Source organism: Alligator mississippiensis, chromosome 8, assembly GCF_030867095.1.
Source record: "Alligator mississippiensis isolate rAllMis1 chromosome 8, rAllMis1, whole genome shotgun sequence".
Classification (NCBI taxonomy): Eukaryota; Metazoa; Chordata; order Crocodylia; family Alligatoridae; genus Alligator; species Alligator mississippiensis.
In genome coordinates this window covers 71437817-71458001 of record NC_081831.1, presented here as the reverse complement: position 1 = coordinate 71458001, position 20185 = coordinate 71437817, and the positions used below count along the sequence as shown (strand labels likewise).

The window sequence follows — 20185 nt, the reverse complement described above, 5'->3', positions numbered from 1 at the left end:
TGAGCCAGTGTCAGGAGCTTTCTGAAAGTATTGTTCTTTTGTATGATTTGTGAGACATACTCAGCATTTCAGGCAGGTTTTTCAAAGACATCTGAAGCAGTTTGGTGCCCGGCAATGGAGGTGAGCAGAGCACCTGACTGCCTTAGGTCTCTTTGAAAACCCCTGCCTTATGGCTCCAACTTGCACCATTAAAATCAAATGGGAGGTTTGCAGATAACTTTAATGGGACCAGAAGTGGGTATGTCTATGCTACAATAATTAAGTTTCACATAATTTTACCATGTTGCTGTCTTTGATCTACTAAAGAGTTAGTCTTAATCCTGCAAATGGGTTTAAATTTACTCATATGAGTAGTCCCATTGCCTTTGGCGGGAGTACCCCACGATTAAAGGCAGTTGCTTATATTTTGCTGGGTGGAGCCATGCATAAATTTAATCTCTTTACTAAAGATTTTAAAACTGCACATTAAAGTTTAAAGTATCTGTGAGTCTGATTTCAGAAACGTTCTAGTTACCACACAAAAGCAGAAAATACTGTAGATATTTGCCAGTAAAGAAATGCTTATAACAGCTCTCATTTTGTATGTTTGAAAAGCATATTTTATATCCATAGATTTTTGATCTTTGCTTTTGTTTCAAAGGAATCACCATATGTAATGTATAAGAAAAACCATGAACAACTAGAAGGGAATGACAGATATGAAGGATATTGTGTAGACTTAGCTTTTGAAATAGCAAAACATGTTGGAATAAAATACAAACTGTCAATTGTTGGAGATGGGAAATATGGAGCTAGGGACCCTGAAACTAAGATTTGGAATGGCATGGTGGGTGAGCTGGTCTATGGGGTAAGTTTTCTTTCACATTCATTTTAATGTTCTTTTTAAAGAAAAATGATGCACAAAGTTAATAACCTGCAAAATAAAGAATTCCTGTTTAAATCCAATGTTAAAAATTCTAGCGATTTCTTTGCAGTCCCCTTGATGTGGTCTACACCCCAAAGGTTTGGCTTTCATTGCAGGGAAAATGTCTTTTTTTCCCTGCCAACCTCCAATGAGGATTACATGGAAATGGTGAGAAATGGCATTTGGCAGATTTAACTTTCTTAAATATAGCAAGACTTTTTCTGTTCTCCTGGCTTCGTTATGAGCTAACAGCCTGCATATGCTGATCCAGGCTAGACCTCACTTTCTGCTTGCAGGGTGACAGCCACTTCAGTCTCCTCCCTATAATCTTTAATAAAAAACAGGTGCTAGAGGATTTATTGTGCCTGGCCCAATGAAGTACATAAGTGTGAGCAGGGGATACCAAAGGCTTCTTCCACTAATCTGTGCACATGTAAGGCAGGAGTGGGTCCTCATACTCCTTGGATCCCTACAACTGCACAAGGTAACATCAGCAGTAGGGGAGGCTTTGACAAAGCAGGAGAAGGGGAAGTTCACACCGTGCCCACATAAAAAGGTGGTACAGAGCTGGAGCTTCAGGAGGTAGTGATCATGCTTGTCTCTGATGGTGCTCTGGGGCTCAGTTCTGCCTCATTTAGGTCCGTGGAAAACTATAAACTTCACTGGAGTGTGATTGGGCCCGAATGGGCTGATCTTGCAACACTGAGGTTGATGGAAGTTGTACTTTTGGTTTCACTGGGCACATCTACATGTGCAGTTAGCATGGCTGAATAAACTCTGGCACAGTTTGCACCAGAGTTTATTGCTCCCGGGCACAGCGGTTACACATGTGCCTGGGACCACAGCACATTGAGCCAAGGCGGAGCAGCCTCAGCTGGCAAGGGACCTGGGGGGTCAGCCTGCCAGCCCGGAGCCGCTCTGCCCCAGCTCAACATGCTCCAGAGGAGCTGGCTGGGGCATGAGGGTGCTTCATTGTGGGGCTAGGCGGCAGGCAGCTCCCACACTGTGTGTAACACCCTTGTACCCCAGCTAGCTCCGGTCACCGTCTACATGTGTGTTGCAGCAGGATAAATAACTCTGCCATAAGTCTGTGCTTGTGTTGGGCAGTACTATCCTATGGTGGAGTTAATTAATTTACTGCAGTTTAATACAAGCTCACGTGTAGACAGTGATGCTTCACTGCAGAGCTAATTGGTTAACTCTGCAGTAAAGCGCATGTGTAGGTGGCCCCAATGTGTATAAAATCAGGTCCAAATTGCCCTAAAGGCATGTTGTGCCTTTTCTACCAAGGCATGCTACAGAAAGAATGCCTATTACCATCCATGCTGTGAAAGTGTCAATTTGTCCTTCACAAAAAGCTTTTTCTTTCTATAACTTTGGCATTCGTTTTTAGATATCTCCTGTTCACCAGTCAGTCTGGCTAATTAGTTGTGCTTCTATTTTTATGTTTCACTTTGTGTAACAGATTAAAAAAGCACCAAGTTACTACTGTTTTATTACCCTTGTATTTTAAAAAAAAGACTTTTGGAATGCTGAAACAGTACACAGATAATTCAGGCCTGGAAATACTTAGCTTGGTAGAAAGGAGATTTTGTAAGTTGATATTTCATCTTTGATTACTTCTTCCATTGCACATTACATGATTTTATTTTTTGTTTCTTGTAAGATCTTTTTAAAGTTTCTTTTTAATAAAGTTATTTTTTACTGGGATATCAGAACAGGAGTGAATATTTCTGGCTTCTACCTCTATTCCTCCTTTTGGAATATATTGTTTTTAAAAGTCAGAGAAAAATGTCACTGAGCGCGTCTACGCATGTGCTTTACTGAGCATTAGACCGTAATGTCAGGATTCGTATACTCTGGCTCAGGATTAGTATACTCTGGCTCAGTTAATGCGACTGAATATTCAGTCGCATTAATTGCACGTGTAAACGCGCCCATTGTGATAGATCACACTATATGATAGTTTTTCTGTTGCAAAACATAAGTTAGAAAGTGGTTTCTAAAGGATTCTCAGGCTAAACTTGTGATTTCCTGTGCCTGGCTGTGCATTTCCCATTCAACTTTTATCTGTTTATGCATTATCAACAATGATTTTCTGATATGGCACATTTTGGGAAGAGAATTAGATATCAAGAATCCTTAGTTCTGTCTCCACACTCCCCTAACTGGAGCGCTAAGTCATCCAATCTCTGTGCCTCCATTTCTACCACTTATAAAATTGGAATTACCTGTCCCATAGAGTAAAGCACTCTGAGACCATCTACGGAAGGAAAAGGCTCTGTGAAAAGTATTATTATGTAGCAACAACATCCTAAACTCTGTCCTGTTCAGGAAACCTCAAGAGTGCTACTTGTAATGGGGTCATTTACAACTGCCTGAGACATCTAAGTCCATAGCAACCCTTAAAACAGGCACGCTCATTTTTTAAAAAATCCATCCTGTGCCCAAGGGAAAGACAAATGACAAAAAGAAAACTAAATTCCTAATTCTTTAGTCACAGACCACAACTGATCTCACAGGGGCAAGGAGAGTGTGGCATGAACTATGTCATTTCCTTAGGAGCTTGGTCCAAATAAATTAGCTTCTGCAGCTTCTGGACAGTGGAAGATGCCTCTGCATCCTGGGCGTGCGTCCGGGAGCTCTGCAATCTGGCCCCAAAGTGCAGCTCTTGAGGGAGAAAAAGTCTAGTTTAAGCCAACCTTTCCTTGGATAAGCTGGTTTGATGTAGAGCGCTCAGCTGCATCCTTCTGGGACTGGAGCAGCCCCGAGGGCCGTGCCTGTTTCATGTTGCTTCAAGCCCCAGGTGCTTCACCGCAGCACAGCAGTATTCACAAACCTTTCCCCACAGAGAGAAGAGCAGTTTTGTGAGCACCACAGACACTGATACTGCTCTGCGAGAAAATCAAAAACCTGCCTGTGCAGCTGCCTTTTGTTTCTTACTGAGGGGTTTGTTTCTTTGTATTTAGAAACCGGCTTTGCAAGGGAGTACCTTTCTAGTCAACAACTGACTGAAAACCACTTTTTTCTCCCAGTGCCTTTTGGAAGAGGACAGCAATTTCCTTATTCTTATGCAGCCATGGTTTGATTCTCTGAATCCGACTTAGCTGCTACGCTCAGTTATCCAGAGGCCATATGCGTCTCCTAGGGTGGCCATCATAGAGGACAGTCCGGTTTTCTGCTCTTCTGTCCTCTATTGATATGAAACCGGATGCCTTTATGTCCTCTATTTTTCTCTTGAAGATGTTTCTCGTGAAGGCTCTTGAAGAGAAAAATAGAGGATATAAAGGCATCCGGTTTCGTATCAATAGAGGACAGAGGACAACCGGACTGTCCTCTATGACGGCCTCTATAGTGTCTCCTGAGGTTGGCCTGCAAAGCCAGCCTAGCACTTGCTCAGCTCTGCCAGGGTAATGCTTTATCGGCTGGCCTTGGAGAGCCCACCTGGCGCTCTCTTCTCCGGGGAGCCGGAGCCCCAGCGCTCCTCCACCTCCCACGCCGGCAGTCCTCTGCTGTCTTCCTGGAGAAGGCTTCCCTTTTTCCATCTGTGGGAAGGGGCTGCACCCTGCCAGCTGCACGCAGAGGGGCCTGGCTCAGGAGCGTGCTTGAAGATGAGAAGTGCTAATTATGAGGAACGGCAGTGTCAGTTTTATGAAGGCTCTCCTATTTCCTGTGGGTTTAAAACCCTGTTATGCAACTAAAAGCATAGGTCTCCCCAGATGCCCCCATGAGCCTCCTCTGGGAAATGACAGTGGCATTTGGCTCCCCCAGCTTCTATTTTGGGCAGACGAAAGGAGGATTGCTTCTAAAATGCCTGTATCGGTGTGGAGGTTTGATCTGCCGTGCAACTAAGCTGCTGTAGGATGCACTACTCCATGGTGCCCCTGCCCTGTGCCGGCCCTATCCAGCTACCTGACAAGTTTGTCAGCACCTGTCTTCACAGCTGAGGAGACATTATGCAAATCCTATTCCATGCCAACTTCCTACAGTCCTTTTTTCAGTGCTGCTTTAAGGATGGTAGTAGAAAAGGCAGGGTCTGACATCTCTCTGCTAAAAATCTAATTAAAATTAATTGATGCTTAGTTTTTGCTCTTTCTTTCTTGCTGGCTTTCTCTCTCTCTCTCTCTCTCTCTCACCTCTCTCTGCCTCTTTTGGGACACCATGGGCTGCCTGGAGAGAAGAGACAGAAAACTCCTTGTTCTTTTACAGACCCTTAGGGGAACAAAGGATTCTGGGTAGGGGCCAGGAGATTCTGGAACTATGTTCTTGTAACTAAAAATCTAGATTTCCAGGTTACCCTCAGTTTTACACGTTCTCTCTTAAATTAAGGAGAAGATTCTTAGCTGTGCTGCATTTCCACTCCCAGGGTCCTGCTACATGTTCAGACTAGAGCTGAATAAAAACCAGCTATAAAGTAGTTACACATTGTCAAGCACTAATGTTATAGCTGCTTGGCTCTTCTTATAGCTGGATAGTCTTTTTTATTGTGTGATAATTACTTTGCACGCGCAGCTGGTCTACGTTTAGTGCGTGATTCACTGCTTAATTGCATACTATAAGTAACGTCTGTTGGGGCCAGAGAAACAGAAAGAGGACTCAGAAGTGCTCTGCAGGGTCCATGTGTCAGCCGTGACCTCAGCATAAACCACAGTAGCCAATGGTATGTTCTTATCTAACTTACTTACCAGCAGTCCCCATGGAAGGCAGCCAATAACCTCTAGCAGATTTTCTCCCTGCCTCACGACACATCCCCTGTGTCAGGGCGGGATAGATGGTGCCGTATTGGAAGTCCCTCCTCCTCATTGGCTGGATCTGGCCACTTCCTGGTCCCTTTGCATTGGCAGGATGGTGTCAGGCCAGACTGGAGAATCTGGCTGTGCACCTGCATGGTGAGGGTCGTGTAGGAAGACTGTGCGTTAACATCTATTCCAGAGTCCTTGTGAGGAAGGCACCAAAATAGGTTGCAAAAGATCCTGACACCTGTTCCCATTCACACGCTACATAAACATAGGCATTTCTGGCCTCTGAGTATCCTGCCCCACTCTTACTGAAGCCCACAGGTACCGCCTGGGTGGAAACAGTGCCGAGCCCTCTCCTAACCCCACTGTCTTTCTGACAAGCAGAGCAAGCCACCAAGGCAAGTCCTCTCCTCCAGTGACCCAGAGGCATAGCCGGGCTACTCTAAGATGACTGAGGCAGCTATTTTTACCCCAGTCATGCCCCCCCCACCTCAGTTACACCACTGCAGTGATCCATCCACTAATGACATCCCCTTGACTTCTGCTAATTAGCAACTGTACGTCTCACTGAGTGCTCACAGGAGATACTGTCACTCGGGGCTTTATACCTACCAGCCTTTGAAGGCTAAACAATGGCTCTTCTTCTTTATCTGGAATAAGTCTCTTTCTACCAGCTTGTATTTCTTCTCTTCCTTTCTTAAAAGTATGCTGCTGTTCTTTCTTTACTGCTCAGCCAGGGAAATCTTCCCCTCCCTGGGCCTGAGCTGGTTTTCACATCATTAACAGCAGGTTGTCCGCATTTCTTAATTATGAATACCAAAAAAAAAAGGAATCCAAGCCCTAAAACTCCCATACATCCTCCCTTAATAAAAGGGGCTTTATAAACTCTTTCAAAAGGTAAAAATGCAGTAAAAAGGAGGAACAAGGAAAAGCAGGAGCTGCACCTTCTCCCTAGCAGTATGTAGGACTCAGCAAGCCTGTATACTTCACTGGACTAAACAGAGTTACCACTAGCAATTAAATACGTTCTGCTTCACGTGGTTCTGGCCTCTTGTGCTTAATTATCTCCGTGCTCTCAGGAGCAGGATCTGCAGCTGTTATGTTCTGGGTGGAAAAGAAGCAAGGGAAGGAGGAGCTTTTGGTTCAGTTCCCTAATTCTGCTCCCTAACTTATGTTTCCCTCTGTCTTGGTCTCTCTTGTTGTGAAACAGGGATGATAGTACTTCCCTATCTGACAGGGGTAGGGTGGGGATTGAATTAATGAACACTTCATGCCTCCCCTAGAGGAAGAGGCATGTTTTTAGTGTTAACTAATGCCTCTTAACGAAAATGTCGTCTAACAGGAGTGTAGACAAGTCAAGTGATAGTCCAAACAGTTCTAACACATGTTAATAATTGGGCTTTCCTCATCCAGCTAATATGCACTAAGCCTTCAACTTGCCTTGTATACATTAAGATTGTATCATGTTTGTAAACAAAAGTCAGTTCATGTGTTAAAAACCACTAATTTCGCCCTTGTGTTGATATTATCTTCTCCCTGGATAGGGGACGTGCCATTCAAATGTCAACCTTTGCTGGCACACATCTTACATAGACACCTGCTGTGGTTGCTTATTCTCTTGTATGGAGAAATCATGGCATCTCAAATAGCACTATACATTGGCAAAGGTCGAGTTTTAATCACGAGCACTGCATGATTCCCCAGTATTATCTTCTATTGTTTCCATTGTATCCTTAGTCAACACTTCAAGAGGCAGCTGAGGTTTTGTTTCCCAGTGGAAATCACTTGGTAAACACCTGGTGTAGTGTCCCTCTACTCTTTACGTAGGAGTAGAGAGACGTTCAGATTACATCTTGAATGCAGTCTGAGTTTTGGACCATTTCCCAGCTCCAACAAAGGTCTTGCAAAGTGGTGCTAGTTCACTCCTGCACCTTGAAAAGCAAAGCACTGGCAAAGAGATTACCAGGCCTGCAGACGGCAACAAACAAAAATATGAGGTTCCTAATCCCCTGTCCATATATTCATGATAGGTCTGTCTCTGCTGCCCAAACCTGGAATGGGGAATTATCTCCAGGCTTTTGATTATCTCCAGTCTCCCAACCCCATCTTGAGTTATGGCAAAAGGAGTGTCTTATATACCCTTCTGTGCTTCTTTACTTCTCCCATATGGAAGGACATCTGTATGTGGTATTTTCCCCTGTCAATCAAGAGACAGCTGCTCCTCCACCACCAAGTTAGTTCTGATCTGTCTAACTGAGTAGGAAGCCTTCCTGTGGTCGGCAGTCTGTACATTTATTTCCTCGGCTTCCCCCGCCCTCCGGCATGAGCGGGTAGAGACACAGCAAGCCTTGCAGGAATTCATAAGGTTTTCTTTTGCTCGGCTCAGAAGCAGCGAGCAATAAAGAAGATGCCTGAAGCCCCATTAATCATGAACATTTCCCGTAGATTAGCAAGGCTAGTTGTTTTAGAAACCCTTCAGCTTCTTCACTGGGGAGGGTTTGTTTGTGGTTTATTTAAATCTGGCTCAATTGTTATGGGCTGAGCCTATCCACATCTGTAATCACGAGAGAAATTCACTATAGTTCTGTAATTATTAATGATGTGCTAGGGCACCCTAGAGATTTGGATAAGCATCTTTTTAATTATTTTTAAACCTAAGTAAGTAAACAAACATTGGCCTCACTTCATCATTCACCAATGTGATTATGATCGGGATCAGATCTCTTACCCTTTACTTGTACCAGTTTTAGAGTTGTGATCATCAGCAAGGATTTTATTTTTTTATATTATATCTTCACAATTGTTTCCTCTTTTAACATTTGCTCCTCCATTTGTCGGGGGGTGGGTGGAAGAGAGGTGTCTTCTGGTATGTTTTTTTATGTGTTTATTTAATTGGAGGGGTTGCTTTGGTTTTAGCATCCAGTTTGACCTCCAGAATCAATATTAGCAGAGAAAAGTACTTAAAATTCATTGCAAAACATAGACGCTGCCCACAAAATATGTGACAGATATAAATAGTGGTAACTCATGTCTGAAATTATTCTGTAATACTTTACTTTGATTTACATCATTTAAAAGTAAAACCAAGCCTTCCTCTCAGCGACAGAAGATTAGGGTCAAAATAATGTCATTTAAAATAAATTGCTGGCACATGGATTCCAACAGGTTCCTCAATATAAATAAGGTAGTGATATAGTCCACATAAGATTTTAGCCTTCAAAAACTCTGCTGTCAGCACAAAACAGAACAGCTGCCTTATCGTCTCGAAAAATCCTGAAATATCACTCTAGGTAATCAATCCTTACCTTTATAGATGTAGCAAAGAGTAATATTCCTCAAGCATACCAAAATGTTTCTGCACTTGACCCCTTTCCTGCAGCTCATCTCCCAATCAAGCCGTGGGTTCTTATTGCTTCATCATAGTGAAACACATGTACTGTCACCTACATATGTATTGACTTTGCTAAATTAGTCCCAGAACCTTACAGTTTCTTTACTGGATTCTTAGGTAAATTGCCCCCCATAGAAGTTGCACCACCATGTACATGAACTGTGTTTTGTATGTCCGTGTACCTGAACCATATTCGCAATACATGCCTGGCCTCCAAGAAGAAAATTTAGTTCTCCATTTTTTAATTTAAGCTACTTCAAATTAGATGTTGGACTAACAAGTGACCAAAGGTCAGTTGTGGATGCTCTTCCTGAATGAAGAGTAATCTTTCAGGTGTGCAAGTTGCCATGTATAGTACACATAAAAGTCTTCTAAGAATATATGTAAAGGACCAGTTTTTCAAAGATCTTCCTTACTTGCATCTACAAAATTGGTAAGGGCGCTTGTTTGCTTATTCAGCCCGGTGCACTTGTGCATATACCCAGTAATTCAGCACATTGAGCCAATGTGGGGTGTTTTGCTCTATGAGCAATATGCTTGCTTATATTGAACGCTGAGATAATCAGGCCTATATTGGGCCTAGTACAGCAGTCTTCACATAGACATAATCAGGAAAATCAATTTTAATGTTAATGAAAGATATCTAGAGAACATCCTATACACTTGATTTTGCAGTTGTACTGGCAGGTAAACAGGTTGTGTCATTGTGACTAGCTATACAGTCTGCTTCTTCTTCTACACTTATTAAACTTCCAAAAGACCCTCTCTAACGTGAGCAATAAATCAAGTGCTGAAATGAACATCACTATCGGATTTAAATAAAGGCAATATTCACTTTTTTTATGGCACTGATTTTAATCAGCTCTTATTAACCTTTCCTATCAACTGCTACTCTCAACTTCAACTGAAGCCGCTTTCATTGGGCAAAGATAGCTACTTCACAGCTGGAAACAGAAATCTCACTGCCATGGTGCACAGTGTTTTAGAGACTGATCATCTAAATTGTTCTTGTACACTGCTTGTTGGACATTTCAGAAATTCTTCATTATCAGTGAGATGTCATCAGCTGATTAAATAATGTCAATATTTATCAATTGCTAGAGAGTCTTTAAATGATACCAAAGGTTTAAAATAAGTATATATTGCCGAGTAGCCTTTTTATGAAAAATACAACATACATTCTCAAAACCTGTGGGGTTTAACTACTTTTTTAAAATGCCCAGTCCTTTTTCTTGCAGCTCTTTTACTAACCCCACCTGCATTTAGGGGCATACAGGTTACTGCAGCTATAAATCATGCCAGCTAGATACCATAAGTGATGGATTTGTGTGTAAAGACAGGTACTAGTGACCAGCAATATACTTAAGCCTGTGACAAAGTGAACGTCAGTGGATCACCCATACGCTGTTATTGTTCATATCATCCTCACCTGAGACACAAGAAAATATCATCACACAACTTGTGGAAGAGAAAGGGGATCAAAAAGGCCCTCATCAAAATAATCTCTGTGAGATTTCAATCCACCAAATCATTCCCTTGAATCACAGGTTTTGATTTTAGTTTAAAGACAGTTTAGCGCTGTTCTGGACCTTAATGTACATTCTCTGTGAAGATTATATTAAGACCGTATTACATAGACCGCCTTATTTGCAGGAAGTGTAGAATTAGCTATAATGTCATTGTCCAAATTACTGTGTTTATCCTTCACCCATCTTAATTGCATAGAAAAACAAATGTACATAAGATAGAAGTGTCCCTCCTTACTGAACCCCTCAGAGAGAGGTATACATAATATTTTGTTGGTGATGGAAAATTAAGTCATTTTAACAACAGCAAAGTATAGGCAGTTTGCAAAGACTTTTAGCCTATTGATTCTTCTTCTCCTTTATTATGTGATCTGGTTTGAGACTGCAGATTGCAAATATGTGTGGCTGCTATGTAACTCATCTCAATATGTTCTGTCTTTTCAGAGAGCAGATATAGCCGTTGCCCCACTCACCATAACACTTGTACGAGAAGAAGTCATAGACTTTTCAAAGCCTTTTATGAGCCTGGGCATCTCCATCATGATCAAGAAGCCTCAGAAATCTAAGCCTGGAGTATTCTCTTTTCTGGATCCTTTGGCTTATGAAATTTGGATGTGTATAGTCTTTGCTTATATTGGAGTCAGCGTAGTTCTTTTCCTAGTCAGCAGATTCAGCCCTTATGAATGGCATTTGGAAGACAACAACGAAGAACCACGTGACCCTCAGAACCCTCCTGACCCTCCAAATGAGTTTGGAATATTTAACAGCCTTTGGTTTTCCCTGGGTGCCTTTATGCAGCAAGGATGCGATATTTCTCCAAGGTTTGTTCCATATCACTCCATCACCTTTTTGCATTTTATGGTCATTTGCTGATGCCATGGTGCATATATGTTATTTTTTCAACTTTTCTAATTCCAAATTTTTTGTTTAACATTTCATCCAATGCTAAGCTCTTCATCATCAAGCCGCTATGCTTGCCGACATTCACCTGGTGTGTGACTGGCATTGCTTTTAATGCCATTCATGCATTTCTGCAAGAACTTATATACACCATGTTGAGACTGTAAAATGCATAGGGTTTTACATTTTCTGCAATGCTTGGAGGGCTACCGTGTTTTTGCTGCATATCTCATTTTACGGTCATCTGCTTGGTGCATATAACATATTTATTCTGCTTTGCAAAATAAGAATTGATTCCTTCAAAAACCACATGCAACAGCACTTTAAAACACCTCCATGCCAGCCATAGCTTATGCTAACCTTTTCATTTTCCTTTGTACCTTATTTTTTTTATTTTTTGTTTCTGTTGCACCATCCTTTCCTTCGTTACTAATTTGTTTACCGTCATGTTTCATATGTTCATTTCTCCATATGTGGCCCTCTAAGAATTGTTTCTGTATTGTACTGTTTATGTATCATTATGGAAATCTAGTCTAGCCTAGTGTCCTTGTTTTCATAGTCAACGTGGCCTTCTAGTAAGTGTTGCCAGTTTTTATAAAATTGCTTTTTTTATTCATGGAAACAGTCTTTCTGAATAAGGCATTAGTAAACCCTGTTCAATGTTAGTTCTAATTTATTTCACAACATTGATCTTAAGACCGTAGAATTTTATTGCTTTTTTTAAAGGAAAAACATGAGAGCCATTGCAGAGTGGTGAAATTCTGATTGAACAATGTATACTTCAAATGTTTTCTTCAAATATCCCGATAAAATATTTCTACAGATACATTGTTAGAAAACATCTGTGATGAACAGTAAATCCATGCAATTTTACTCTAAGGAGTCTTAACTGGTATTGTATAGAATATAGTATATATTTTTTAATTCAGTGTATAGTTTCTGTGATTATAGAAAATACATCTTGATTTAACATAAGCCATATGGACTTTATTAACAACTTTGTTAAAGGAGCTGTGAATTTGCTTGAAAGAGCCAAATATTTTCTTAATAAGTACTCATGTTCAAACCAGATATAGCCAGATGTTTTTTGTGCCCTTCTCAATAAGAAGACAGTATCAAAGACTTTGAAAAAATACCAGACTTTCATAATCTATAGAATAATAGAAATTGTGGGTGAGAGTATAGCCATATTTAAGTCAGAGGTAAGACTCCCATGGACTGCAAAGATCCTGAATTTTGCCTGTTATAGTCTAGTACAGGTGCTGAGCTTTCATTCCTGCGCACCCAAATGTCCTATTCACTTCAGTGAGAATCCAAGGCATGCAGAGATGGTGGAGAGGTCCTGTTATCTTTCAGTGCTTGTAATGTGTGTATTTTAACAGTTAAAAAAACCGTTGATTTTAATGGGTGCATTTACACATGTGTTTTAATGCACAGTAGCCTATTCTACTGTGTATTAAAGTAGCGTGTAAAAAAACCATGCCAATACAGGCTACTGTAGAATAGGCTACTGTGCATTAAACATTACCTAAAAAAGGCACGCTTGCACTACTATGCATTAGCGCAGCCTAGTGCACATTCATTTAGTACCCCATGTTGGAGGTACTAAATTTAGCGCACATTAGGAAAACACGTTAACACACGTGTACAGGTGCCCAATATTACCTTTTTCAAAAAAAAAATAGCAGAAATAGACACACAAAGCACATTTTCCTAAGTATGTGCACACATTCATTTTATCAAGGAATCTGTTAAATGGGTAAATGTTCCGGTATGCTTTCTCACTCTATATCCATAGCTTTTAGCCTATTCCTCATGTCTATATACTATGTTTGTGCCTTGATCTCCAAATTTGTAATGAAACTATGCCTTTTTGCTTGCTGCCAAAAATGACTAATAGTGATAGCATTTAAATTGCTGTTGACCATGGGTTTGCCCAATTCAAAAGACCGGGAAATAAGCATTGAGACATCACATGGAAAGCTGCAGGCATTACACTGTTTCCACACGACCTGTTTATTGACAGTAAATAGAAGTGCATAGGATTTTTGTTAAGCTCTCATGTGATTCTTTGACATATTCAGCCTTCTGTATTTTGCATAATGATGGAACGTATTTTATTTTTTGTCAACATGGCAATTATAGGTGCCTTAGAAAGACCTAGGAAGTAAATCTATTTATTATATATGTCCAGCAAAAACTGTCAATTCAATACATGACACCTCATTTGAAGACATTTTTCAGTTAATTTGTTATCCACAAAGGTAACACATGGCTAGACAGCTGCATGATTTTTTTAATCAAAAAGAAAAATTTAATAATTTTCATTTTAAATTCCAGAAACACTGTTACTTTGAGGGCTCAGTTGATTTTAGTTGATTTAATGTCTAGTGTATTTTCCCTATAAAAAGACGATTCCCAAGCATTCCGTTTTGAATCCATACTTTTTTAAGAGGGTTACATCATTCATAGTGTTTTGATTATATTGAATGTTTCATATTGTTTTATTGCCATTAAAAGGGGTTTATTCCTCCGTTGTGAGTTTTGTCTGGATACATTTCTTGTGTGAGAGTGTACAACACTTTTAGAGAGATGCCAACAAGCAGTCTGGAGAGATCACTTTTGTACTTCCTGATAAAGGCTCTTTCAGCTGCCTTTGTGTGGAACAACTGTGACATCTAATGGCTAGTTAGATCTGTACTGGGTGAGTATTTTGAATGGATATTCCAGAGGATATATCCCTATACTCTCCTCTCCGTATTTAATAGGAGTCATCTAACTGGAATCATATAGCATAAAGTCCACCCGACTATGAAACCCACAATTTTGTTCTGCTGTCAAAAGAATATTATGTTTTCAACATAGTACGCTAAGGTAGTCAGAGTCATGGTGTGTCTTGGTGGATCAAACATAGATTTCCTTGGCTTCTTGGAAGAGAGGCTATGTACAAGAAATAAAAAGGAGCTCCAAACACAATCAAATGTATAACTTAGTTTGAGCAAAATAATTTCCCTCCAGGCTGAGACAATGCCTTTTCCTTCACTCTTTATTCATGCAGATGAATGAATCAAAGAACTGTAGGGTTGCCAGGTCACCTAGCCCAGGATGCACCATTCCTGGACTGATAGAGTAATCAATTGTTGACATAAAAGAAAGGTATTTATTAAAAAGTGTCACATGAATCTGGGAGTTTAAGGCTGTAGCGTTCTAAGGCCTTATTCTCTTAGTTTAAGATCCAAGTGACTCCTATTAAAGGCAACAGGAATGACATTTAGTGGGATTTTCAGAAGCACTGATGAGAGTTTGGTACCCACGTGCACTGGAAAGCCCCACTGTTCGTTCCTACGGTGAGAGAATGGGATATTTCAAGCTAGACCTTTAAATACAATTATTGTGTTCAAACTTGTCAATTGAGGTAAGGGTCACGTGGCCAAGTCCTGCACAAATGTACACCCCAGGCAGCTCTGTCCAGACAGAGGGCTTGCTGGTGATACAAGGGCAGAAGTTGGCTTGAAGCTTTGTGTGTGGCAAATTATGTGTGTGTTTGGAAGAAAAGGGGATGGTAGAGATTCAGATTCTGCCGGAAAGAAGTTCAGAAGTTCAGCCAAATTTTTTATTATGTTTTATAAATAACAACAAATACTTTGTAGTATAGAGGGAAAATTCAGACTATGTTGACTAAAGTTAAGAATTTATGTGCCAGTCTTAATGTTCTGCTAGACGAATGCGAATTGTACAAAATAATGCTTTGTTTTTCTCTTGTTCCTAATTTGCTCTCATTTCACTTCATGCTTCCTCTCAAGGTATGCACACTTCCATTTGAAAGCACCACCTGAGTACTCTATTGCAACCACTGCCATTCACTTGCTTAATCTTTGCATCAATCTCCATGTGTTAGCTAATACCATGGTTTGTTTAAAATGAATGCTGTACAGCATGCTGTCTCATTGAGGGAGCATCCACTTCAGAAAAGCATGGGCTTTGATAAAACATCAAAGCTGTTTGTGTTTTGGAGATGGACCCTTTTTAAAAAGCAGTGCTGCATACCATATCCAGGCATGACCTGCCCAGAACAATCGATGCTTGTGTTTGAAGTTGTGCTTCGTTTTTCTATCATTATTTTCTGAGTAATGGACAAAGAGTTAAGTGGCTCCCTCATACAAAAAGTGCAACTATTCTTGTATGATCAGCCTGATTTAAATTCAGAGGTTTTCTACTAAGCCCCAGCAGGCTGAGAGGGGAGGTAAAGGTTGATTTCTAAATGATGAGGCTGCCAGACCCTGCTCTGCTCTGTTCTAGGTTTTGTCTGATGGGGCTGCACTTCCACTCTTCATCTTTATTTTCTTCAGTGGAATTTTTTTGTCTCTATCCTGTCCTTATCACTGGTTATAACACAGGGTACTGCAAAAAAGGAATGGGTGTTTTTTTCTCTCTCTCTCCTCATCACAGTCATGCGTGTTTTACTTATTCTCCGTGGAGCAGTCTGGCAGAAGCAGCTCTCTGGTTGCACCTAGCTTTCTTGAAAAATGATCTAATCTTTTAGAGCAAATAGAAACTTACTCCAGGTTCAGCAGAAATGGCTTCTTGGATTGCCGAACTGCTCCTCATCCATGGAGAACCCTCTCCTACACTTCAGGTCCTTCAGGAAAGCCCACCTCTTCAAGTGACCCACCTTCTTTCATCTCATGATTACCGTAGTAAAGCCCAGGCTCTCCTTGAATGTTGTTCTTTGTATAGACAGCACGCACTACCTTTTCTGTGTGTGTCAAGCACTGCACAAATACGCAGTACTGGGCGAATGTTGTGCTATCGCACGGGCCGGTGGTCTCACTGTTGTTGCCTCTCTTCCTTTAGGTAGCCTAGGGGGTTTCAGTACAGTAGCCCATCTGTCCCACAGCAGGGTTGGGTAGCTACAGAGCACATTGAACCCTTTCTAAGGGAATAGATTTGAGGAATGAATCCATGGTACATCCTCTCCTTAAATGTGCGCCATCAGATTTGCCTCCATGTCTAAACAAAGCTCCTTTCCTTGTTCTTCTTACCCAAAGATTGACTAAAAAGGTTTAGGGATGCAGAACCATCACATACAGATCAGCCTCGTGCCACTCAGCAGGCTCACCTTACCTGCGTTGCAGTTTCTAGTCGCTGGGGTCTGGCAGGTTTTGAAATCATCAGCTTCCTTCACAATAGATCTCAGCTCTACAACTTCCCACAGATACATTTTCTGTGTTGCATGTAGGGCAGCACTGCTGCTGACTTGAACCCAAGTCTTTAACCTCCTTTAGCCACATAGGACTTCATGCTTTTGCTGCCATCCCCAACAGATGTTTGCTTGCTCTGTGTCCCTGAGGAATATCTTGAGAGACTTTCTTTGAGCTATTATAAACACTGGCTTTACATTGGTATAACTTACTTTTAAACCTGGCTTTTCAGTAGCCAACCGACCATGTTTTTTCATCTCTTGCATCTCCAGGATGAGCTAGTGATTTTGAGGTAGTCTGATCTTCATTCCACAATGTATCTTTCTGTCCGGACCCCTGAAAGAAGGAACAGCTTTGCAGGTCTACTCCACAGAAAGAGACCTGACATTTGAAAAGCCAGGCGATACGATTCTCCTTAGAGAAGGCTTGATCATTTCTATTGGTTGTGTGTCTTGTATGAGAGTTTGCATTAAAGAAGCAAGCGCAGTTCACAAAAGTGAGGACTTGTGTCTGCCTTTGCTCATACCATGATAGTCACCACTTCCTCATGGGCAAAGAGGCAGTACTTCATCTCTGGAGCTGAACAGTGTGGCTCCCAAACCCCTTACCTCCTCTTTCACATCGGTACAGGCTTGACGTAGTAACTTCTGCAGATACTAAACTCCAGGCAGTCAGGAGGTGAGTGCGATCACCCATCAAAGTTTTAGTACTAGTGTCTGTGTCTCTTCTTGCAGTGGGGTTTGCCATTGTGGATTCCTGGGCTAGACGGACGGAGGAGAATCATTTCTTAGCCAGGGCAAACCCCCCCACTCCTGAGTACTGCTAGCCATATTTTGTGTGTGCCTTTTTAAAGTTGGCCACTGATTATTTTTTTCCCCAACTGATAGCTTTTTTAATTATTCATTGCTCAGGCAAACTCTCACTGAGTACCGACAGGTAGATTATCAGCCATCCATGTTTCTGAGGTGGGGAGTCAGGACCCTGCCACGAGGAATGTAATTTCTCCTTGTTGGAAGGACACCCAGCATGCACTGCTTAGGCAAGGCATGGCATTCAGGACAGGAAGAAACCAACAATCAGCTAAATCTTCCCCGTTTTCTCTATTTCCAGGACAAGCCTAATGTGTCTGCTACAAACCTGATCTGCTCTAATTGGTTTCTCACACTGTTGAAGTTGGCACGTTTTCTTGCATAGGTGATATAGGAACATGCAAAATTAACAATATGTGACAGAGTCCAAATGTATACAAATACGTATTTTTAGGGCGTTTTATTTCATTGTCTTAAAAAAATATGAAGCAACTTTAAGGTGTTTTGAGTTTCACTTTTTTCCTTGCTCTTTGCTCAAAAAAAACGACACTTTCTACTTCATGGAGCCAGGAAGAAAGACTCCTTACACGTTATAGAGTCTTTCTGCAGTCATTTATAAAAATGACATACAAAAAAGTAATGTTAAGAAGACATAGTGGTTGCAAAGGAAAGTATTCAAAGCTTTGGAAATGCCAAAATTAAAGTTGTTGGGGCAGGTAAAATGCCCTGTTCCACATATAACCCAGTTTAATTTTCAAACTAGAAGATAACACAATTTTGACAAACTGTATGAAACCCCAAAGACTACACAAGCTAATTAAAAATTAGACATACTCGTTCCTCCATGTATGGCGAATGCACTCTTCCTAAGGTAAAATCTGCTCCAATTACATCAGATGGGGCTCAGTTTCTCAGTATTATTCATGAACATTCCCATTGTTCATCCAGGATTGTGGACTTAACATTTTTGAGATTTGATCTTTCTTCTACTGAAGCAAGTGAAAGTTGGGGGAAAATGATTAGTTAACATTTTGGTGCAATGTTCCTGGCCTGAATATCCCTGATTAGTTTGTGCGTAACTTGAAGTAGATGCCTAGTCACTCCCCACCGGCCTCCATGGATGGCAGGAGCAGCTCCCCAGTACTCAACATCTTGCCCTAAAATTGGAGTTTGGCATGAGCAAGGAATAGGGCAATGAGCTTCCAATAAGCTTTTGGGGCCTATTGTGCAGGCAGTTTTACTTTGAGCAAGGCAGCTTAAAGGAGGATCCCTCCCATTGGCTGGTTACAATGATTTTATCTTATTTCTTCAGCCTTTGTCTATCGTATTTCAAAAAAAATGAAGTAAAATAATAGTTTCTGCTCTCCTCTGTGCTCCACTAGTGGTGTAGGCAGCAATGGCCGTGCTGAAGCTGCAGATTATTAAATAAGACTATGCCTGATTTGGAACAGTGGGTTTTAGATATGCAAATTTAATTAACATAAAATACACTAGAATGTCTCCATGTCAACGTGTACGATTCAGTCTCATTCTAATTCCTACTGGGCCCTGACAAGAGCAACCTGTTGATAATTCTTGTTTGGCAAATGTAAATTTTAATGAATATATTACATCCCTATTTGCTTGTTGCCTAATTTCACAGTTTAGGGACAGATCCAGCAAGAAATATCTTTGTTTCTTTCAAGCTAGGCCATCCTCAAGAGGCACTGATGCTAGTGTACTGGAGTGATCTGAACTAATCAAGGGGAAAGGCTAGTCTGCCACTGAAGCCAAAAGTCTGCTGGCAAAAGACCTCTCTAGCAAGGGGTTCTGGAGCTGCCCCGCTGATTAGGCCTCCTGCTGCTCCCTGGAGTCTCTCCCGTTGGGCAGGCCTCAGTGGGAAGTTGAATTGACTCATGCATTGCTCTAATCAGCCAGCATAGCATTTTTCTTAATAGCCTGGGGATATTTTTGTCCCCTGCTTACTGCTCATCTTCCAAGGAATATGTCAGGGATGGATGAGTGGAGAAAGTTTTCGGTGTTTGCTAGTCTTCTGTTTCTATGGGCGAAGTGGTAGAGGAGACATATTTCTGGCCACACTCATTCACAGTGTTTGCTTTCCTCTGCCAAGCCCGGCTGCCTTTTGAAATGGAAGCGCTTGTTTGAGGCTCCTTGAAATCCATACACAGGATATTCCTGGCCGTGATCTCTACATTGATGTCCTCTACTCTTCCTCAGAAATAAATTCCTGTGCATCTTACACAAGAGCTATGTGCTTCACTTCCTGTTATCTAGCTAAGCACTGTCTCCCTTCTTGGTCATGCCTTCCTTGGGATAAGATGGCCAAGTGTGTTTTGGAAGGACCAAGTAAGCAGTGCGCTAAAGCATTAGTGATACCCATCATTCTTTCCTTGAAGGCTGAGACTTCTCTGTCAACTTCAGGCCTCATTAAAAAAAAAAAAAATCATTTAAAGCCAAAATGACAACAGTGGAGGTTTTAAAGCCATGGCTATAAAATTTGTATGCATGCCTATAACCACGAGCACATAGGCCCTTGTGTATTTAATCCCAGAATCGGGCAAGCCTTGTGAACGTATGTCATGTATGAAGTTGGTAATTTTATGGCCACCATAGACTGAGTCTTTTCAGGATGTGCCCTTACAGCCTCTGTGCTCTACTCATTTTCCTGGGGGTGTGCTCAAGTAATATCTTAAGTACCATATTTTCTCACGTACC

General features: G+C 41.3%; 1 protein-coding gene across 4 annotated transcripts in view; it reads left to right on the top strand.

The window, feature by feature from the left end:
- The window catches only part of GRIA3 (glutamate ionotropic receptor AMPA type subunit 3), a 216799-nt gene that overhangs the window by 144855 nt on the left and 51759 nt on the right, over positions 1 to 20185 (top strand). For all 4 annotated transcript variants that reach the window (XM_019487777.2, XM_006270988.4, XM_019487778.2 and 1 more), the window contains exons 10-11: positions 641 to 847; positions 11005 to 11381. In XM_019487777.2, coding sequence (XP_019343322.1) covers positions 641 to 847; positions 11005 to 11381 — 584 coding nt within the window. The remainder of the gene's footprint in view (positions 1 to 640; positions 848 to 11004; positions 11382 to 20185) is intronic.